Source organism: Triturus cristatus, chromosome 2_2 (genome assembly GCF_964204655.1).
Source record: "Triturus cristatus chromosome 2_2, aTriCri1.1, whole genome shotgun sequence".
Classification (NCBI taxonomy): Eukaryota; Metazoa; Chordata; class Amphibia; order Caudata; family Salamandridae; genus Triturus; species Triturus cristatus.
This window is the reverse complement of record NC_140582.1, coordinates 65,835,580-65,859,478: the sequence shown is the minus strand read 5'-3', so window position 1 is coordinate 65,859,478 and position 23,899 is coordinate 65,835,580. Positions and strand designations below refer to the sequence as shown.

Genomic DNA, 23,899 nt, shown 5'->3' with positions numbered 1-23,899 from the left:
TTCATCCCAGCTATCAAGTATGGCCCAGACTCCTCCAGGACCATAGGCAGCACTTGCACAACTAAATCTCAGGAGGTGTGAGAATACCAGCATAAGAGGAATGTGGTGGTCACCGAACGCAATGCTAGACTGGTAGAAGAGAACATCTCTTGCCAAAGGTATCCAGCCTCTTTGATTTCCTGTCTGGTGGAGTGGTGTGTAATGTGCTAGGGGTAACCTTGGCAGTGGAGGCCTGCATCACCCGGCCTTTGGTGTGGGGTGCTGGGTGAGGAAAGCTGGGTTCTCCTGTGCAGGGTGGTGGTGACAGGCAATCATCTTGTGCACCCGTGCAGGGCTTGGCCCAGGCCTCCAGGAGGATGTTTATGAAAACTTGATTCAAGGAGAGTATGGGGTCCACAGAGGATAACCCTGGTTGGAGCACCTCTGTCAAGACATGACAGCTGATTGATGGCAGGAAACTGCAGGTCGAGGACACCTCACAATCATGACAAAGGATGTGCCTTACTCTGTAGCAGATCCTGGAGGAGAGATCAGGCCAGAATCTGGAGACGTGTTCAGTCCGCTGGCATACCTCAGGTCCTCATACCAGTTGTCCTCATGGTAGGATGGGCGCAGGTCATCAACTAAGTCCAAGTGCTTACTGGGTCTGTCAAAGGACCAATGCAGTGTCTCTGAACTGGACGGACAAGGTCCAGCTGACAGCCATATTAATCCGCGTAGTCTCAGTCACACAGGACAATGAGTTCCACGAAGTTGAGTGGCACCAGGAACAATGGAAGTGGCATTAGAAGGACTTGCTCCGGTGAGGGTCTCGAGGCCAAAGTCAGTCTGGATCCAGAGGGTCTAGTTGGAGTTGGTGAAAGGTCTTCGGCTATAATCCAACTGGGGAACCTCCCCACTCTCTGGGGCCCTGAAGGTGCACCACAGGTAGTCTGGCCCAAAGTGCATGGCAGCAGAGAACTCCTTAAGATCAAAAGGTCGCTCTAGCTCCGGGATCTGAGAGGTGCGGAACGGCCCAGCCTCCGGCCCTCTTTGGATATGTTCAGGAGCTGGTCATAGAAGCACGAGGTCAAGAGGGTTAAGATAAAGAACATTTCTTTGACTTCTTTTTGTGATTCTGCGACTTACCAGACTTTGAAGACAAGGACTGCAATTTCAAAGAAGAACGATCGCAAGACCAACTCGTGGCTAGGAGCTTCATCGCTTGCTCCTGGTCCACCTTCAACCTTCAAGTACATAGAGTAACAGTTTGCACAGGCCCTGGAATCCTGGCTCGACACCAGAAACTAAAGACCGAACAAATGGGGATCAGACAGATGTCTGCCTGTGACATTCCTCATATAGTTTAAAACAGTTTTTTTGAGAGACCGGTCCAAAGGTCGACAAAAGGGCCAAAGAAGTTGATAAAAAAAATATGGCAGAGGTAGCTCTTTGGATTGGAACCAATGTCAGTGCGCAAGAGTGGAACCTATGTAGGCAACGTACAAATCACTGCAGACGCAGATGGTATTAATGGGGCACTGCCATCACCACCTACCGGTGCTCAGAGGCACTAAAGATTTTCCGGATCCAGTCTGACACCTGGGTAATATTCTATGGTGAGGAATCAGTGATTAGAAGTCCCTATCATAGGTAATATACAGGGCAATCAAGTAATGGATGTGGAAGAGGCACTAAACCTAATGGTACAAGCATTACAAAGTTGCTGAAACGGAGGTCTTTTTTTATCACAATAGAATCTGATAAGTTTTCACACATCTAGTGCATACACTGCCCTCTGTAGCGTGAAGGGGATTCTTCAAAACACATGCAAACAATGTGGAATTCAAAGACAACATTCGTTAGCAAAGAAAAACCACGTCCAGTCCCTGGGAAACTGGTGATTGGATCTCCTCTACTTGCTGAAGTTATTGCTACTGAAAATGAAGTGTTTAAGATATGTTGCAGTGTGCCATTATGAAATGGTTCAAACAGTGCAGACAATGGCTCCAGTAAGACATTAAATTCAAATGGCTGAAATAATCTCCACATCAGAGAAAATAAATTCTTTAATCCTTCCAACAATTCTAATCACAGGTAGTGTGAAAAAGGAAATCCGACATGTACTTTTGATATAAGCTGTGAGCATTGAAAGGTGTACCTCACCTTTATTTATATTCCTCGCCATCTGAGGACCTGAAAGAAAAGCATACTTTATCTTAATCAAAAGGCCAAGGTCCCTGGCTTGATGAATCTGGAGGTGCACTTTGGGTGTTTCCTGTTCTTTTGTGGCAGTAAACATAGCACTGATAGCCCACAGTCCACGCCCACACTTGTAGGCCCCCTCAGATGTATAATACAACTCCACATAAAGGGAGTCAGTTGGGCAAACTGAGACCATGCCTTGTTGTTGGAGAAACATTACAGGTTTTAATTACATTTACGCAGAGTAATGGGTTATCTTATGGGCGATCCAATGGCAGGCTGTGGTAGTAGGACCTACGCAGCTCACCCACCTACTTAGCACAGGACTTATCCATGATCAGATGCTTAGCCCCGAGTGGGTTCGCCCCAACTCTTGACCAATTTGAACTCAGGCACAGGGACGAAGCCTTAACAGGCAAGTCCCTAAATGCTCAGGCTTACAACTGCCCTTGGCACTAATGGGGTGCTATCGCCTTCATCCCTGTGTCCTGCCGTAAAGATCCCATGGGGATTAGCATGAAGCGGCCCCTAGGGGTTTCCTCAGAGGATTTTCTTTTGCACCAAACTCATTTGGATCGCCCATAACTCGGTCTGCAACAAAACATTTACACCAATCTTCACAATCCAGGCTATGCATAGGATTGCTTTGTCCCTACATTAGATACAAGGTTATGTGTTAGGGTGGGTGAACCAGAGACTGCCGAAAGCACCAAATAGGGAGAAGTCAAGTGGGCTTGGGCACATATATGCCCCCTTTGATACCCACCACACCCCAGAAGTGAATATAGGAGTCACTAGAGGTTTACCAGACAAAAGCCACCCCCCCCCCCACCCAGGTGACACGCAGGGAAGTGAGGTGGGAGTGGGTTAAAGAAGATGAGGCATCTCTAGAGCAGGGGAATGTGCTGTTAAGCCCCTGCCCGCTAACCTGTTAGGCTGCATTTGACGCACGCAGGTACACAGTGCCTATATTCCATAGCCCACTCAATTTTATTCACCAACCCCACATAGAGGGACACAAACACAAAGTGAGACCACACCTGGTTAATCATTGCTGCAGGTTTATTTAAACTTAGGCACAGTAATAGGTTATCTTATAGGTGATCCAGAGATGAACAGTGGTGGTAGGACCCGTTAACCAATTAACACCAGACTTTGGAGAATGTGCCACCAGTGGAGGAAAGGGTGAAGGTTGCCGTTCTTAAACCATGCCCAGCACCAGAGAAGGAGAGCCCTGCGAGGGCAGAGCAATTTGGCAGCAGCACAGCACAAGAGCACTTTAAACCGCACTGAGTCACTTTGCGGAACCGGGAGGCATAGCGGGACCACATTCCCCAGCATTCCTCGTGCCAGGAGGCGCCAACGCATACTCGCTCACGCCAGGCGGCGCTTTTAAGCGGCAGAGGGCTCCCGCAGTGCGGGACGCGCGTGCCCGGCCCACAACTGGACAAGGCTGGGCTGGACCAGGTCCCTTGGTTTACGTTCTGAGGGTTGCCGCTCCGCCTCAGGGAAAGTCCCAGAATATTGTTACTGAAGGTAAGGAGATGGGAAAGCACAAAACGGCAATGCCCACTGCAAAGGGCCACCCCTTAACAACAAGCACAAGCTTAACAGCAGCAATGGGGGCAATTGCTAGCGAAATTGAGTCTGTGGAGGAGAGGTTGGGGGAAACCCAAAGAGCTATAGAAAACAGCACATCAGCAGAGAACACCCCTGGGCTCGATTTAGCTGTGTAGCTCGACAGTGGTGATGGTAACCACAAAAGTAAGGAGCCTGAAGCAGGGTCCTCAGCATCTAATGGCTCAAACGCAGGATTGCGGCCAACACTAGTAATTCTCAAACGGGTGAGTTATCGGATACCTTATGCCCCCCCACCCAAAAAATCTAAAGCATCTAGTAGAGCCAAGAAAGATGCACAGCCCCTGATTACACCCAATAAAACCACAATGCCTCTCCTAAAAAGAGCTACAAGGGCTCAAGCCCCGGAAACTGCTACTGTAATGGGTCCAAAAGATATTGATTATACACATGACTCAGCGCTTCACCCAAACACTATATGCTCGCTGGAGGTTATCATCAAGTCTGTTCTTGAACCACTTGTAGTGGTCTTCAATAGTATCAATGTTTCTCTAAAAATACTAATTGGTTTTATTGTTTCGAAGAGGATTTCTGCAACTAACTTGGACCGCACCATTAATTTCTTTCTTGATATACCTCATGCAGCACCTCCTCCTTTGGTACCCCACCACAAAATTGCCCCACTAATACCCTTCAGACTTCTCAGACTATTACAACAAGTTATGCAAAAAGCTGCTCCGATCATAACAGCCACTAATGCGATAGGTGCTGCTAGAATAGGTGCAACATGTTTGCAAAGGGAGCCTGGCGGGCCAAATCTTATTGACAATCAGCATAACGTAACTAGGTCGGGCAGCCGAAAAAACGCTGAGAGAATACTTAATCTACGCCCTGATGCAACCCCATTTGTCGCTATTGGGCTAAGAGTGGGGTTTGGTTTAGCATGCACTGTGTGGTGTGATATTAAACAGATGCCTAAGCTACCTTTCCCTGTCCTTTATTTCCTGCTAGGGGTTAGTTTGGGTCATCCGGCATTCCTTCATCACAAGGGCAGCACAGAGGGAGGGCAAAGATGTGGAACTGAGTGCATGGTTTTTCAAGCGCCCACATAGTGGATGGGGTTCCTCTGGAACCCGGTGGGAGAACCGGTTAACCAGACTACGCCAGAGGCTTTCCCATGAAGCTAGGCACTCGCACATTCTGGTGAATCACCTTGAGGGGCAGGGGTGACCTAACTTCCACAGGATTCAGCCCGCTGCTCATGGCATAATGGAGACAATGATTGACATGGGCACTAGTGAAACGATATGGTCGGAGATCATTCCATGCCAGGTTTGGCATAGGGCCTAATCGGAAACTGGGATCAAACTGTCCAACAGGTGCGTCAAGAATGCAGTGAGCAAGTTTACTGGGCTAAGAGGCTTTGGTTTTATAAGGCACGCTTTGATTTAATTGTATACGAAACTGTATTTTGCAGAGGACTGGGTACACTTGTCAGATGTGGGTAGACCTATTCCAATTAGCCACCCCCTTGGCCGTCACCTACCCAGCCGGCCATCTGACATGGTTTTCCTTCTTCCTTCTACAGCAGCACTTTCCTGAAGTCCTCCATTGGGTTTGACAGAAGTTTCCAACCACTTCACACCTATGCACCCAGCTTCCCTGGTTTAGGTAACTTGGGTACTGGGGTATCCACGGGTGGGGTGGCTCTCCAACCTTCTGTTATCCACGGGGTTTCTTCAGGGTCCACTGGGAAGGGTCCTTAAACTTTAAAAATCCAACCAAGACTTGCACAGAGTTGTACGGAGCACAAAGTTCTGTTTCACACTGCACACGCTCTCTGTGGGGTCCCTATCTACTCACCTTGGGTGGTTCCTTGGGGTCCCAGCACGTCTATGTCCTCTCAACCCGGTCTTGATAAGAGTTATGGTTCTTATACCACTTTTAGTTTATGGTTTGGTCCCCTCCTGGGGCCACTGTGTATTTGGTGCTATTTATTGTGTTCCTTTGCTAAAGTATTTTGTGCAGTGTGTTTCTCTCTGTGTTGGAGATATTGGAACGTAAGAAAGAGTATTAGATTATAAATACATATTTTTATAAATACTTGGCGTGATTTTTGCACTTAATCTATACTATAGGATTGCATTCTGGTAAAACAAGCTGCTTTACACTCCTTTTGGGCTAAGCCTGGAGGCTGCTCTCCACAGCTACCACTTAGAGAGCTTTCTAAGGTTGTCTAAGACCTCTTAAATCACCATGAGGGTTGTCTGGACCGGTGCAAGGTGCCCACTTACATTAGTGGACATCATGTATGGAGTGACGACCAGACGTACGTTTGTTACGGTCTTCTCATACAGGATTTATCACACCTGCAAGCACTCCGGCTTGTTCCAGATAAATACACTGGACTAGAATACTCGTATTGACCGCTTGAACTTTTGATCATTGTCACTGTTGACATTACAGGTGTTTGAACACAGGCGCTTTTATTCTGCAAAAAATACCGGGGAGTTCATACATAATATACTATAACTGAACCCCCACATCGGCTATTGGAGCTTCTGAATGCTATTTGAACTATCATTAAGCCCTGATGAAGTTCCCCATGAGGGAATGAAACTCGTTGTCTGAGCTTTTCATATTTCTGATGCAACTTGTGAATTTGAAATAAAGAACTTTTTTGACATTACTAGACTTTATTAGCTGGCGCACCTCCTTCTCGTTGAAAATCATTAGAGCGTGTAGTCCAGGAAACATCTTGTATTAGATATTTAACAGATTTATAGGAGTATGTATTTGGACCAGGGACACTCTATAATACTGCTAGTTATGCTGTAGATCCAGTTCGCTTAGCGTCCCTTTCTACTTCACATATCGCAGAACCAACACTTACAATAAACTTAATTAGGGCTGCTGACAAGCAGTCATAATTCTTTTAAATGCTGATGGGTGGGGTTCTTAACTAGTACAATTTTCTGATACTTAAACTTTAAAGGTCAAATCCTATATTCTGGGGTGGAGCAACAATTAAACATTTTGAGAATGAGAATCAAAGCGATCCTCCTAAATAGAACTCAACCGCTCCACTGGACGAAGTAGCAAAATATCTATTCCATGTTAGTGCTGCTGAGGTTGGATGACTGGTCTAAGGAACTAAAAGGTACCCCAGTGAACAAGGTGGGTTCAAGGGAAATAATTCCACTGTTGACCACTGCTTTGTCCTGTGGTCAGGATTTCAATATAAGTGTGCTAAGTATTATGCTGCTGCATTGTCGATTTCATGGCCTTCAATTTGGTGGATCCATCCTTTGGAAACTATTGTAACAGCAGGAAAAAAGTTAAATTATGGATAACTACTGACCTCAGTGCTATTTGGTCTTTAAATTACCGGCTTACCATCTTTTATAGTTTCTTCCACTTTCAGCTAAAACGGGCCCTTTCCAAATCCCCTGTTTACCAAGTGTCTATCTAAATGGAAGTGCGGTCTAAAGAGTTTGTTGACTGCAAATTCAATGAATGGTCTTAATTAAGACTATTTTGAGGGATGTAGCAAGTGATGTAAGCAAATTAATAGAAACTAAGTAAAGGAAAAAAACGACATTGAACACATAAATGTGGTGAAGTCAGGTTAAGTAAAACTTTATTGGATTGTTTCAGACAATTATAAAAGCACATGAAAATTCATTACGTAGCAAAATTAAAAATATAAAATATGCAATAAAATTCAGTCAGTTAAATCACTATCCCTTAACTCATTGTAGGCTAGATGGTTATATTACAATGCATTTCCTGTGACTAAGTGCTTTCTTTATAAACATTGCTACCCTCCACACTAAGTATTCATTTTCCAAGGTCATGTCAAAATGTGTCCCTTTTTTGGAGTCCCCGTGAGAAAAAACATTTTTTTGCGAGTTAGAGAGTTTAAGAATAGGGCCAAACTCTTCGTGGCAAATTCAAATTTGCAGTGTGCAAGATGGTAAATGTATGTGTGGCTTTACTGTTTTCTTCTTAACACAATAGAAGATTCTCCCCCCCACTCCGTTTATAAAATATTGTACTTTTACCGGATTATTTCAACCGTTGCTATTCTAATTTGTTAGCTGATTTTTTAAATTAAATTCCTATTGTTTTAATATGTTCTCTTTAATGGAAAATACCGCCTTAATCTTGTTTCGAGTTAAAGCCAATTAATTTTGATTTTGAGCTCTGCGGAGATCCACAAATAATTTAATACAAAGGATATTAACACCAATACGATCAGAAGAACAAATTCAATATAAGAATAAAAAAAAATACAAATTAAAAATTTTTTAAGACTTAGTTTTTCTTTAGAGGGGACATAATCAATTCTTTACCACCGAAGAAATACTACATTTTACTCTCTTTTCCATATATCCTTTACAAATAATGATTTTACTCTTGGATATATTCAGGTTGGAGATTAACAGAGAAGAATTGTGGCTCTGCTGCTTTGACCATCACTGATTGCAGAAGCAGAAATTCAGTGCAGGAAGCATAGTAAGTGTGGCGTTGTGCAAAGCCCCGAGTGTTGTGCGTGCATAGGCAACAGCAGCCTCCAACACGGTCAATCGTCCCCCCCCCCCCCCCCCATTTGCAGCAGGCAACCTGGGGTCAGACAACTGGGGTGGCGTTATTTGCCCGCCCATGGGACCACTTGCTCATTGGCCTGCCATCCTGTTCTCCCATTTCCTGCCTGCGCAAAATACCAGCGCGGCATAGCAAACGTGGCTCGTGCCCGCAGCTGAAGCCGGACAACGGGGGAGGGCGGGATCCAAGGCTCTGGAGGCACCGGAGTGCACAAGGAGAGGTTTGTCTGAATGTAGGAGTAGGCCTGCCAAAGGAGGGGGCGTTTGAGCGTGAGTGCAGCAGAGGTGGCCAAGCCAGGACGGTGCAGCTTGCAGCCCTGCACCCTCCTAGACTGATGCCGCATCCTTTTACCCTCCCACTACAAATGCTCAAATCCTGCAAGGAATGGCCTGTATGCACAGAGCAGCACTGTTAAACACCACAAGGCCTCACAAAATACCCCTGGCTAGACTCTCCAGCTCGACAGGACCTCATCCCCTGCAGCAATCCTATCCCATGCAAACTTGCGAGCAATTCAAAGGCCCCCTGAACAATAATGACTCCAGTTACGGGCGGTGGCCCCGCTCACCAACTGAAAAAGGACCCTTGCCATCCATCAATGGCACACCAAGGGTCTCCAAAAATCTTCTCAGAAGCAACTTTATGCAGAGATTTGGAAACACGAACCCTTTTAAAAGGAACCACAATTTGTGCACACATTACATCACAGCTTACATCTAACAACCAAGCTGTAACCTTGGAGGACCCACCTTGGAGACCTTCTAGGTCTTTGTCCCCATAAATTATAAAAGCGTCCACCTTAGCGCTCAAATCTCCACTGGGGGTGCCAGTGGCCATGGAGAAACCCGATCCAGGAAATTGCTGAAACAACGACCTTCTGTAGCAACAACTATGTTTGTGATCAGTTTGTCGGGCCATTGATGTCAGTAGCTCACCTAGCACGTTCAACGACAAGTCTGATCCAGACTCAAAATCAGCAGTACACAAGCTAGCATCCCCAGTGCTCAAAAACAGGGAATATCATGATATAGCAGATGAACACTACATAGGGGAGAAGGAAATGCTTAATGTAATTGACCTGTCTGTTTGTTCATTTCCAGGCCAAATACAGTGGGATTCTTATGGAAGCCCACAAGGGCTTCTGGCCGTAAGCAGGCATCAGGTCATCAACCCTTTTATCCAAAAGATGCAAAGATGTTTGAACAGTGCACAGCGGTCCTCAAGCGAGAATTCATCCAGAAAAACTAAACACATCAATATAGCTACCAGGCAACCAATATAGAAGGCATTGCAGAAGAAAATGATTTATGATGGTGGTCTGCTATAGACAGTACCCTGACAACCATGAGTCGGGCAGCTATAATGCGTGCAGACAAACTAGACAAAATAATTCTCCAAATACTGGCGAATCATGTTTAAACAGACACGATAAGATAATCTGAACTTTCTCATCATAAAAGCCTAACAAACGTCATACAAGTTTCCCAATCCATGCTACTGATGACTTCTTTTAGATAGAATCTCGGCTTTACCAGGGACCTGCTGGCTCCATAAAGGAGCCGTGTCAACTCTCACACTTACCATTACTACTGTCAGGCTGCATTTTCCCTTAGTTTTTCAGTTTTCCTTTATTTCCAGGCAAAAGGGGCGAGTTTAGCAGCAATATTTGCTTTGATAATTTAGGTTTTTTTTTGCATATTCAGTTAATGCAACAAAATTCAAAACCGGTAGCCTGGAATAGGCAACAGTTTTTCACCACCATTTCAAAACAGTCAAGTACGCCTGAATGAATGTTTATATACATTTTTATTATTAAGTAGTCTGGATGTAGTGTTTATGACCATCAATAAAGATCCTGTGATCCATTAGTATTATTTTAATATATGAGAATCCATAACCTTAATCACTCTTCCATATTTAGTGAATCTGCCATTTCTTGTGTATTTGTATTGCCCTTGCAAACCAGTGGGATGGAAATTCCGTATATAGTCATCCTATCACACTACAATTTTTCTTTTTATGAATTCATTTCATTTTCTACAATTTTCTATTCAGCTCCTACTTCTTAATACAATGCTTTTTAAGAGGAGCACCCATTGAATTTCCAACTTCTCTTTAAAAAGCCCTTTAGGAGCAGACACTTGCTAAAAGCATGAGTCCTTGTTAGTTGTGACGTAAGAGTACTTCATAAACATGTACCTGTCTCAAATAAATGGATAGCCAGTTTAAAAGCCCAGTATAACATTTGAAAATGGACATATATTCCACATTACTCATTGTTCATTCTGATTCACGGTGCTGTACCTCTGTTCCTCCCCTCCCAGAAATAACTTTAGCTTTATAAGATGACCAACATTGCACATGATTGTTACCAATTCTCACATCACCACTCCTGGTTTGAAAGTTACCGCTTTCACCTTTCTTTGCCATTGGATAAGGTAAGCAAATTGGAAAACAGATTTCACATTTTAAATTTTAGTAATGTAATGTTAAAGAGCAGAATAATATTACATTTAATCTGCCATTTATGATGTGCAGATAAGGAACTGCCCCTTGTTAATTAAAAAAGTGGTTTTATTACTTACCATAATGGTACTTTGTTTTAGCATACACAAATAAAGATCCAAATAAGCACATCCGCATTCAAACCTGTAGGGCAGTGGCCAGGGGAGCCAAACATTTTGGAATACTTCCTTTTTCAACATTAAGATATTGATGGTCCAACACAGATCTTGAGCAATGAATCAAGTTGATTGTTCCATCAGTTTCAGGTGTGTGACTTTGAAAGTTCTTTTAGATAATTTTTACTATATACATAGAATGTGGAGCCTTGAAAGAGCCTATAATTATGGGTTGATACAAAAAGCAACCCTGTCCACAAAATATTTATATGGCCTTCAAATGCACCAGATGGCCACCGAATGATTGAGATAAATTTTACATGAGTTGCCACTTACCTCCTCTGCAGTAGCTTTGGCATCGTAGGCGTCATTGACAAAGGTCTCCGCTATGGTAAGGCTCTCAGCATCAGGATCGTTCTCCATCATAACTTTTCTGGTCAGTGTAGTAGATGAAGCTGTGCTTGACGTCCTGCAATGATACCGCAATCTTTTTATAATGTTACAGACCAAAGAGACCAGATTAGGTTATATCCTGAAATCTTCACAAATTCCACACCCATTAAAATGAGGGACAGTGGATCAAGCAGTGTCACTCTCTACAAAAGAAAGTCGAAGTTGTAATTTATTAGTGTGACCAGCAGACTGGTGTTACAGGTTTAACGGCACTCATACAGTTACCTATTATGTTTATTTGGGTGGACACAAGATGCTTATTTCCTACAAACAGTTGCAAATAATTAGAAATGGCTAATGATCAAAGCTATGAAGAGTCTGCAGTTTATGAGGCATAGGATGTTTTGTCATGCAAGCTGTGATATTTTAATAGCAAGTGGAATGATGTACCGCATACTTTCATAGAGTAGTATAAAGTTAACATTTCACCTTTTCTCATCTTTGCTTTACATGCATTCACCCATGTCTTTGGGATTGTAAGTGTTCTACAGGTACCATTTGTTACAGATGTACAGTCTGGTTTCGTCCAAAGAGGTGCAATTTTTCTACCATACTATTGACTTCTATCAGTTTGGCCTACTAAATCATGTTAAAGTCTGATACAAACAGAATAGCTTAAATTGAAATGTTTGATTATATTCTTTAACAGCTCAAAGCAGTAAAATACAGGTTGGACATCTCTCAAGTTATTTTAGATTACTCGTATCTGCTTTTCATTACATTTTATCTATATAGGCTGACAAAGCCAACACCAGCCATTGAACAAATTACTAGAAATTGCTGTGCTCACCACCAATGCTGAAGATTGCCAGTTACACAGCAGACTAAGCTCTGTTAAGTTATAGTAAACTAGTCAGTTTCACCCATCACATCTACATTACTGTGCATTTATTTGCCGAAAGATATTTTATCGTAGTGTGGCATATGACAAGATTAAGAATGTAATTCAACTTACTCCTTCCATTGGTAATATCTTAACCTTTCTGCCTCTATATAAAATTCCCGAAGAGGCGTTAAAGAAACAAACCAACAAAGTGATTAGGTGTTCGCATTCAAAAATGCTTTCATATTGTGCTTGTGTTATATAAAATACTATTATGAAGACACCAGTTTTCCATGAACATTACCATAAAATGCCTGACCGCACCACGGCCAGAGTGGCAAGACAAGGAGGAACTCTCGAATTTAGTGAACACTTGCTGGGTGTGTACGTGGCTAAATGAATCCTATCAAAATCAACCTGAATGCTCCTCCAGAATAAAGAAAAAACATTCTGAAAAATGGAGTACAAGTAAAGTCAATTCAGCAAACGTTTTTTTTTTCTTTTTTAAATTAGAGTCATTTTCTTAATATGATGTGGTATTTTGAGGGTAAAAAATATTTTTGGATCTGCTAGTCTAGTCCAATCAGAATGATCCGATGATAGAGGCCTTATCCCCTTTCATGAACCTCTTCACTGGGGATAAACATACATGAAAAGGAAATTACCAGTTGAGGAAATAGAGTAACATTGTGCCAGAAAGACAACTGCTTCTTTAGAGAAATCGTGTTGAACCTATTTATAGATGTACAATTCTTTTTTCATCCTCAGTAGTGTATGTGTATTGTTATGATAACTTCATGTAGATTTCATCTAGCACCTAAGCATTTAAACAAATGATCATAGTTTTTTTTTTTAAACCAACTCTGTACTGTATCGGAACTTGGTTTTGTTTTGCTGTATAAAAAGGAAACTATTAGCTGTTTAACAAAATCCTAGAGCCTCTTTCCTGGTTGAGCGAAACAATATTTTTGGCAAGACCGCACCAAAAAGATTTCCTTGACAAGGTGAGTAGAAACACCTCCTTTGTATAATTCGGATTACTGAACATTCATGATGTGAAATCAGGGTTCATTGTAGCCTCCGAACGTGCTCTACTATGCATCCAGATATGCCATCTTATCCTCACATTTTGCTGTTTTGTGGTCTGCTCTGTTTTGGAAACTTAATAAAATCAAAAAAATAAAATAAACCATTTTATAAAACCTCAAAAATGTTTTTATGTAAAGTATGAATGTTCTATTCTAAGTTGCTACTTGTGATAAAGAGGAGAACTGGTGCAAAGTAGCAGAAGCTGAAACATCCTTGGAGGCAGCCTTGGCTTCTGAATTATATTTTTGTAAGAACATTTCCTGTGACCAGGAAATGGTTAGACTGAAAGTTGCGAGGGAGATTCAAGGTTTAAAATCGTGATAAATGATTACATTTGAATGCTACATTTCCCACGTAGGGAGCTCGTCGTGCATAGAGGCGTTAAATAGGTTTTTCCAAATCAAGGCATTACTGACCTTACATTGGACTGCTTAAAACCAAAGCACCATACAATCGTAGAAGTCCTGTTTAAATGGTTTTTACACACAGGTCTCATTTACCGCTTCTTTGTGCACTTCAGCACAGCACCATGCCTTTAGTCCGAGGAGTGTACCTGCATCTCCAGAGATTTGTCTTCGCCCCGTTTTTGTTGGAAGCTGGAGCAGCCCAATAGGGACCAAGAGTGACTGTAGTAGGTTTTCTGAAATCATCATTGAGATCAAGAAATTGTATGGAGATTTACCAAACCCCTATCAGTTGGCTTCCAACCAATTACCATCTATGAAGTCGTGTGCCCCGTTACTGGTTGTCCTCTTTTCCCCCATCTTTTTATCATCGATTATGATGTATATATATTTCTCTGTTTTTATTGGATTGGCTAAAACGGCATTTTGTCATGAAAGGTATGATTTTAAATTTTTATATGGAGTGTAACTTTTATGGTTTTTATTTTTAAACCGAATAAAGTATTTTGAGATTGAGATTGACTGTCAATACACGCAAGCGGCAGGAAAAGCATTTTGCACGTCTAGATATAGCGGTCTGGTAGCCTTATTTGACCAGCTCTCGATCAACTATCCTCTATGGCCCAAAATTCAAATCTCAGCATCCTTACTTACAGGGTGAATACATGTGTTGCCCATTCATTTTTTTTTTTAAACTTTGGGAGCCCGAAAAAGAGGTACGGTGTAACCTCCCATGGTATCTGTGGGGCAAAGAGAGCACTTTGCACTAAATCCCTGGATACTGCTCCAAGCACCAGAGCCTGAATGATCTGTACACTTTTCAGTGCACGACCGGCTGATACGGGAAAATCCTGTTGTCTTACAACAGTACATGAAGCAAACAAAGCAAGCTTCAGGCGTACACACTAGACAATAAATGAGACCAGCATACATGCCAACATTTAACAGCAAAGTGCTAGATTTTGACTTTAAAATAGGGAGACTATATTTTCACATTGGCTTCTATTAAAGCAGAAGCAATTTTAGGCGGGAGACAGACAAAATAATGCCATTTTTGGCTTCACAAATCCGGAGTCTGCTGCCTGAATCCGGTCTGTTGGCCTGTATGGAGCAGGAACATCACACCTTTTGTACCGAGGACTCAACTAAAGATAACATTTTAGAAATAGTTTGTACCTATGTTTGTGGCTCACTTCTTTCTGAGATGGAGACCAGGCAATGAGACTGAAGGCGATAAATGACAAATCATTTGGTCGGGGGTTAAGCGAAGTGAAAACACCATCTCTGCCACTGAACCATATACACTTTCTTGAAAAGACCAATTGCAAAAATAAAAAATGCGTAGGGATCAATTAGGTATAAAACTAACATGGTTCATGGTAAAAGTAGATTTACCAGCATTTAATAAATCAATGGTAGAGATATCCATTTGTCTTTAAAGATGGACCAAAGTATTACCAGGAAATGCTGTACTAATGTTAAATCCCAGAACTTGGCTGAAACCACAGCACTCTGGTTATCCATTGTTAACAGAGAACCTTGATCTACTGGATGCAGGAGGGTAGGAGCATTGTACCTGGGGCTTGAGGGAGGAAATCCACATAACTTCTGCCACACCAATAAATTTTTCAGCGGTTGTTATGCTAATAACCCAAAACAGTCTGCAAGTAGTGGAGGCTGTAGTTGGATTCCCAAGAGAGTGGATAGGGTTTGAATTCAGTACCAGCACCAGAGACAACCGAGGTTACAAATAGGAATTTCGCATTCCTGTTGCATTAGACCACAATGTGTATGTACGCATCGCCAGCGTTCTGAAGTTACTGCACTTGCACAGTTGGAACAGAAGAGAACATATTTAGATAGAAGTGGGTTTCAGAGGAATAACCTTTGTATCAAAGACATTCGGTGGGGAAGTGGAGATATCCACACAGGTGGATAACATTCTTGCCCTCCTTTTATGGACCAGAACATGCCCAAACTCCTCTTAAAAAAACATTCAACCTGAGAGGGTAAACGCCGAGGACGAGTAGAATAACTGGATTAAAGAGGACTTCTATTATTTTAGTGTAGCAATTAGGTTGGACAAAGACAAGAATGCTAGAATAATTCCAAATTAGCAACTAAACCCCATAGATTTTAACATGTTGAAAGAAATGTAGGCAAAAGTTGTATAGATAAATAAACTACAATTTTATAACTTATTAACCATAAATGACTAACCAATTTCATTTTTGACACCTGAGAAATGTTACAACCAAAAACGTCCCTTAGATAATTCATTCATCGACAAGCACAGTTTTATTTAATCCCCACATAATAAAGTTGGGCATTATTCCCTAAAAGAAATGACTTCGTATGAACAAATGAGTCCAACCTTTAATACTTCCTAGTTAAATGTAGCTTTACCTCCACTTTTCCAAAGGAAAGTAACACCTGTATTTTCAATTTTTTTTTTTATGAGGAACATCATGAAAATAAACTGCTTTCAAGCCGTTAACGAATTTACATCCATACCCATTTATAACAGGGACCCGGTCTTACACTGCAGCACAGAAAATAAAATATCTTTATGAAACGGAGAGGTTATCAAAAGGGGTATTTCCGTATTGCTATTATAATCTATATGGTCTAGTCTATTTTATAGTAGCTCTACTTTAATCGTTATTACTAATATATTTATACATGCTTCTTCCCTTTTGTTTTTTAGGATTATATTGTATTTTACCTGTTGAAACTTAATTGCTGTTCTGAATTTTTTTTATTGTAATTGGGTATTTTTACAGTACTATTTTTTGTATGGTCATTTATTATAAAATGTAATAAACTGTTTTGAACACAAAAAAGGGGTATTTCCATGTTCTTCCCGCTCTTAACCAGATTGTTCGAAACATTACCTGCATGGTCCATGCAAGGTGTTAGGTGAGTGACAGTAGATAACTATTGTGAATGTTTGACTGTTATAGCATTTCACAACCATGAAATATTTAGTGAAGCTTCTTTTCCTGTTGAAATATGAAATAAAATTGTAAAAATGTTCTACAAGTGTATATTAATTTCTTCCCTCGATACCTGAAATGGAAGAATTTGGATACTGCAATTTAATTTTTAAAAGGAAAAAAAACAAGCGAAAAGACAAATGGACATCCTTTACCAATACTTTGAATCTTATTCAGTGTGGATGTGCCACCAACCTCCCTCAGGCTACAGTTTAAGAGGTAGATTGCACCCTAGAAAACTACTACCATGCCCACTTCAAGTACAATGAATTGATTTGGTGGTGAACAGTCCTGAAACTAGTATGAATGTGCACTCTTTAGATCATGTGACAATTAAAGGTTATTTTATACGGCATGCACTCAGATTCACTGACCTCTTCAACGCTTTTCTTTTTTTGACAAAGGCAAACAGAATGGCTGTTGCCACAATGGATATTAAGACTGCAAAGATCACACCAGTCACTTTGCCAGCTAAAGGCGCCAGTGCTGGCTCCTCACAAAAAGTCCCATGGTAATTTGCCTCGCACTTGCATTTCACTTTCCCATCCTCAACACCACAGGTTCCTCTCATATTACAGGTTTCGGATGTGCAGGTCACAGACTCCATGTTCCTTCCAAAGCCCGCATCAAGGAGAGAGTCATTTTGGTCGTATTTTTCCGTGGTAGTTTCCTGGTCTGGAGAAGTGGCAAGCACGGCGGGTGGCATTCTAAACCGGTCACGTGCATCCTCGGTAGGCAGTAGTCGAGATAAGGTTGTCAGTCTTTCGGGAGGTGAGATTTTTGTGTGTGGTGGCGTTTTTGGGATTGGCTTTACTTTTTCTGTTAAGTCACCTGTAAAAAGAAAAAAAATTATCTTAAAAAAAGGCATGTGCACATCATGGTTAAGAAGGTAAAGCAGTACAGTTGGGGAAACAAGACAGTAAGTTATGCTTTGCAGCTTAGATTTTGCCCGTTTAAATGTATATGCATTATTTGGTTTTCACTAGATCAGGTGGAGAAACCATATATAAATCACTAAACAACTTTGCAATAAAAAATTCATATTTCAGGGAAAACCATTTTCTTCCCGAACAAATGGGAAAAGTCCCAGTAACCTTAGGTTCCAGACGCACTGGGGCTATATGTTGATAAATTACCATTTCTTTTACATTTCTATCCACTGGATAATAATGTTATTTTTAATTTCAGACTTGGAATAAATGTAAACTTTTTCAAGCCATTTCATTGTTTTGGCAAAACCTTTACTTACCCAGAAAATATGCACGTAACCCCATATTATATACATAAACCTGAACAGGTAAAGGAGTTATACACCAAAGGCAAACAGGTTGGAGAACATCGAATTGTTTGGACAGAAACATCCCCCATAAGCATCCCTGCCCTGAGGACCCCAGCTGCAATGAGGTCTGGATTCCTGGTGTTGATTTCCGTTGTCATGGGAGAACTGGGATCATGCGTGTGCACCATGATTTGGGCCTGTTTACGATTGCGCTCTTTTTAGATCAGAAGGGTCGTCCAAAGGGCTACCTTCATCGTGGTGAAAGGCAACTGCCTTTGCCAGGAGTAAAGCACCTTGAGCAGGATGGTGGCAGCATACCTTGTGATGAGTAGGACTGAACAGTGCTTTTGCCTGTTACTGGAATGAATCCATGCATCTAAAGTTCTACTGCTGTGTGCTTAACTCACCCTTGCCCTACATAGAGCTAGTATGTAGAGCTGCGCAGTGTATTATACATGTGCTGGATGTGTGTGCCTGTGAATGGTACAATACATGGTAGATTTTGGGTTCTGTTCTGGGAGACCCAGGGCTTACCGGAGAACAGGAGGTGGTAGAGGAACCCCCAGATACATTTGTGGATTGCTGCATTTCTGTGAGCTGGTTGGAACACCTTGGATGAAGTGAGAAGCAGGCTCCCCGGTACACTTCGAAAAGGTGCTCTTTGAATCAAAGAGGTCACTGGGAAGGGACCTGGGCGCATCTCAGGAAGGAGACTGGGCTGATAAAAGAATCAAAGTGTAGGACTGAGGCCTTGCAGTAACCTTTTATACACATCAATGTGGCTGAATTCCAGGTGTGAACTCTAGTCACTCCCTTGGCCCGTGTCGTGGGGCTATCAGATTGGACTCACACCTGCTGTGACGGACTGCTTCCTGGAGGCAGAGGTGAGCATACTATAAAGGGAAGCAGACCCCAACAAACTTCAAAGATTCAGATTTCAAATCATATTTGGTGGCTAGAAAGGGACTATAAGGGGAGCATGAGGCCCCCAAATTTGTCAACTGTCAAGCAGCCAGTTTGTGCGAGGAGAAAACTCTGCTCGGTCCCCCTCCCCTTTAAAAAAAAAAAAAAAAAAAAAAGGGAATGGCCATGGGGATAGGGTCTGCTTGGTGTGTGCAGCATAGGACTGGCCTTTGGGACAGATCTCCTGGGGCGAAACATACCTATTAGGAGGCTGGGGGAATGCCAACCCCCTCCAAACCAGTAATTGATCCCAGGGACCTCCATTTCCAATACAAGAAGGGGGCCATGCAGCACCCTCACCAAGCCTTTTTGGGTCTCCAAGAACCACATCCCCTGGGGACAAAATCTGAGGGGAAGGGGAATACAGCATCACCACCCCACAAAGCCTCATTAGGCCCTAAGAACCCCATCCACAAGGGCCCTTTTTTTTTTAAGGGAAAGGGGGCCCCTATGGACCCCATTCCCCAAGGTCTTAAGTATGTTAAAAGGGAGGGGGAGCACACGCCACCCCCTCTAAGCCTCATTAGGCCCCGGGGACACATCCTCCAGGGCCAATTTTTTTTTTTTTTTTTTTTTTTTTTTTTTAAAGGGGAGTGGTGGCATGGCTTCCCTGTCCAAGACTCTTCTGGGCCTAGGGACCCCATCATACAGGGAGTGGGTTTATTATAGGTATGTGCCCACCCAGGGCACGCCACTATACACAATGTTGCAGCCCGCGGGGTAGCCCCAGGCCCCCCGTGGCCCCAGCTGGGACTCTGCATGTTGTAGGAGCTGGCATTACAGCTATTTATGCTGCTCTCTCCAGGCAGGAACAATATTTTGATGGGTTTCCCTGCCTGCCCCCTGGAGCAGGCCTTGTGTTTGCTTCCAATTGAATTTGAGGAAATACTCCCACCAGGCAGAAGAAAACTGGATTCCATGCCAGCACAGATGTGTCCTGGGGGGAGGGGGGCACCCCAGGACACAGCAAGTGAGCCAGCCTTGTTGAATGGGGTCGACCTCCCTTCCTTTTTGTAAAGTTATCAGCTCTGAGAGAAGGGGGTCCACAGGCCCTCAAGAACACACCCCTTTTTGGCACATTTTGGCCCCAGGGCCTATAATTGGGGGGGGGGAGAAAGACTTTCGGCCCACCATCCCTAATTTATAAGATTGGGACCTGGGGATGGGGTCCCTGGGGCTGAAAATGGCCTTGGGAGGGTGGGGCCACGCGCCCACCTACAAACAATTACTTCGGACCCAGGGTACTGGGACCCTGGGGCCTATAAGAGAAGCATGAGGCCTCAGTCCACATTGTCCTGATCTCAAACAGGAGTCCCAAAAAATTGCAGCAATAATTGCCAAATTTATTTTCATTTTGGTGCGGGGGATGGGTGTTTAGGTGTCCCTCTGGTTTCACCCCCCATGGGGCATTGTATCCCTTCCATGCCCCCTTATATTACTTTTTATTTTTTAACTTCAGGACAGGGGATTAAGTTCCAGAGTCCTGTAATGGCTGCCAGCAACATTTTCTGATGTTGCTGACAGCCAATCCGAACACTCGCTTCTACGTAAGCAAATTGGCCCAAGGGAAAAAGCTTCCTGAGCCAATCAGAATACTCCGTTCTTAAATTGACGCTCCTGCAAGAATCTCAAACCTCTTGCGGACCCAACCATCCAGATGTACAAATATTTGTGACCCTTAATTTCTAAAAAGTACTTATTGGATTTACACCAAATCACAAAAACCAAGTCTGCGAACCAAGCTCCATCTTCCTGCTAAATTTGATGTAATTCAGTTCAGCAATTTTTGCTATAGCCTTGCTTAAAGACGACGATAGAAAATGCAAGGGCATTTTGTGACTCCCCTTTTCACTAGGCCCTTGCTTGATGGATCACCCCAAAATTTTCAATGCACAAACTAGTCAAAAGGTAGCACCTTTTCGAAATGTTTCGTGGAGATTCGTCAAAGGGGGCCAAAGTTATCAGCAACACAAAAAATACTTTTCCTACAGAACAGCTGACCTAACTACCCAGTGGCGACCTTCACAGGGTAGAGAATATATATATACACACACATATATACATATGTACATATACATACACAAACATCTGTACACACAAACCTAGAGCATATATACTTTGTTCTTATGGACTTTTTTTCCACCTGCCAGCTAGGCAGGTGGGGAAGGATCAAGAATTTCCCTCAGCACAGCCCCTCCCACCAGCCCCAAAACCCATGCGAGATACACATTTGGGAAACAATGCCAATGAATGATGCTCTGAGATACTCACAGTTGGTCTCATCCGACCTGTCCAAACAGTCTGCCCAGCCATCACAGACTTGCCCTTGCGGAATGCACCGCAGCCCATCTTTGCACGGACGAGACCCTTCAAAGCACTTTATATCTTCTGTGCAGCCCACGCCATCTTCCGTTGTATGATAACCAATGGAGCACATGCAAACCCGCCCCTCTGGGTTTGGCAGGCAGAGCTGTCTGCATTCTCCGTTATTTTCAGAGCACCCATTCGTACCTAGGATACAGAAAACCACACAATACGATTCATTTGAGTGTTGGAACCGGCTTTCAGTTCTCCGTACATTATCACTGCAATACTTTTTAACAGGTACACGTATGGACAATCCCCTAAAGCTTGTCATACTTTCAAATTTATGAAACAATCCCAGTCGCCCCACCGGTCAGAAAAACTGCCCATATTGATAGAACAAGCAGCTCCCGGGAAAATCGGACTTTTCCAGTGAAACGGGCCAGTGTCCATCCAGAGGACTGAACAAGTAGTTAAGAACTGCTACTTCTGATGTTAAAATAATTACATTTTTATTGTTGCGTAAGGCTATAAATCAGAACACAAACTTCTAAGCAGGATGAACGGTAATCATTACAACTACTGATCTATGTGTACTGGTTCCTAACGTAGCATCATTTACTCTACTTGCATGAATATTGCTTCAATAAGGGTAGTACATAAGTCTTACGTCTGTCAGTCACTAGCACCTTTTTCTCAGCTCAAATTCAGCAAACACTTAATGTAACCGAATATTACGCAGCGGAAAATTTGCAGGTGGTAATTTTGTTTGCTCCAAATTCTTTCTTCATTTACTACATGCTGGATCGATCACTGGAGCTGGTCTTTCCAGAAAACACCTATACTTTTATTTATTTTTTTAACAATCGTTAAATAGGAGCTTGCTATTTATTGCTGCTCGTCTGCTTTAAGTTTTTGAGGTCACCTCCCCTGCCACAGAGGGAGGGTTGCTGGATTCATGGTATGTTACCTGTGGATTTCATACTTGACAACTTACAAAATCACTTCATTGTGTGAGGAGGGGACGGGGCCTGGTGCTTAGAGCCATCTAAGAGGCACTCTGCCCCTGAACAAGCCCCCCTATTCGCCCCCCCCCCCCGAAAAAAAAACAAAGCCACAGAGGCTGTCGCCATGTCCTGGGGTGTTTTCACACCTTTTAATGGCTCAGCTGGCTACAGTCTCCGAAAACGAGCTGGAAATCCTCTGTTTATAGTGGTTTTCAGCTCGTATTCCCTGCCAACTTGTGATTACGGCTCCTCACTGTGTGAGGTGGCAGGTATGATATTTACTGACACAAGGACCACTGGAGTATGCTGGGCAGGCTCCCTGCGATTAAGTAGAGGATATTTCAGCAATAATTCCAAACAGGAGGGTGAAAACAAGCAGGATGGTTGGGGAAAAAAAAATAAGAGGGGAAGATGTGATGCATATACTCGTATGCATGTAGGCGCGATCTCCGCGAGCATTGTCCTTTCATGCTCGTGGAGATTGTTACAGTTAGCGCTCTAGCGTTTCCGCTAGAGCGCTGTCAAACGCGCGCAGGCTGCGCTCACGTCAAGGACGTGGGCGCGTAGATACAATTAATAAACGGGCGGACGAACGGCAGCTCGCGCCCAACTAGCAGACTGTGTGTGGTCCCTCATTGCGCTGCGAGCGAGGCCTCCCCTGGGCTCCCCAGGCTAGCGAGTGAACATCCAGGGCATTCCGCTTCCCAGGCAGAGGGCAGGGGTTAAATCACCACACTGGCGACGAGGGGTGACCTCTGAACCCCCTGAAATTCCTGCTGCTAGGCAGAACAGCTACAGAGGTCTCGCCTGACGGCGCAGCGCGCTACACCTGACCACGTGTAGCGACCGACCCACCGCGTGAGTGAACGACGACTCCTGGTCACACACCAGGGATTTTGACGCCACAATGGGATTTGAGACGCCCGGCCCGGTAGGGACACTGCCCCATCACCCCGCGTCCGGAGTGCTACCTCCGTTTAGCGAGGTCGCAGACCCCACGACCGCCGCACCGAGATGGCAGACATGGCTGGGGAGGCTGGAAAACTACTTCATCGGGTCCAGGGAGACGGATGGAACGGTGAAACGCTCTCTACTACTCCACTACACGGGGGAGGAGATCTACCTCCTGTTCAAGCACCTGCCGGACACGGGTCCCCCCCGGACTACGCAGCAGCAGTTGCAGCCTTGAACGCACACTTGACCCCCAGGTCAACCCTGATTACGAACACTTCAAGCTTCGCCAAGCGAAACAGCGTGAGGGGGAGTCGGTTGACGTGTTCCACGCGAGGCTGAGAGTCCTTGCGGACACGCACCTGGTCGGTGACCGGGCAAAAGAGGAAATCAGAGCGCAGCTGATCCTGGGGATCTGGAGTAAGACGCTACGAGGCATGATACTTCGCAAACCGAACATCACAATGAATGACATCCTCGTCCTGGCCCGGACTCACGACCTGTCAGCAGCACGTGCAGAGGAAATGGATCTAGCCCTAGTGAAAGGAGCAGCCAGCAAGGTGGAGGTCAAAGTGGAGAACGCGGACGCAGTACGGAAGAAAGAACGACCACCTAAGCCCCACGACCGGCGGGCTCCAG

The 23,899-nt window shown here is 43.7% G+C and overlaps 1 protein-coding gene across 3 annotated transcripts in view; it reads right to left on the bottom strand.

Annotated features, from left to right (window-relative positions):
- The window catches only part of LOC146861849 (low-density lipoprotein receptor-related protein 2-like), an 837,432-nt gene that overhangs the window by 66,091 nt on the left and 747,442 nt on the right, over window positions 1–23,899 (bottom strand). For all 3 annotated transcript variants that reach the window (XM_085641010.1, XM_085641012.1, XM_085641011.1), the window contains 3 exons: window positions 21,270–21,509; window positions 17,131–17,587; window positions 11,328–11,460 (listed from right to left, as the gene is read on the bottom strand). In XM_085641010.1, coding sequence (XP_085497136.1) covers window positions 11,328–11,460; window positions 17,131–17,587; window positions 21,270–21,509 — 830 coding nt within the window. The remainder of the gene's footprint in view (window positions 1–11,327; window positions 11,461–17,130; window positions 17,588–21,269; window positions 21,510–23,899) is intronic.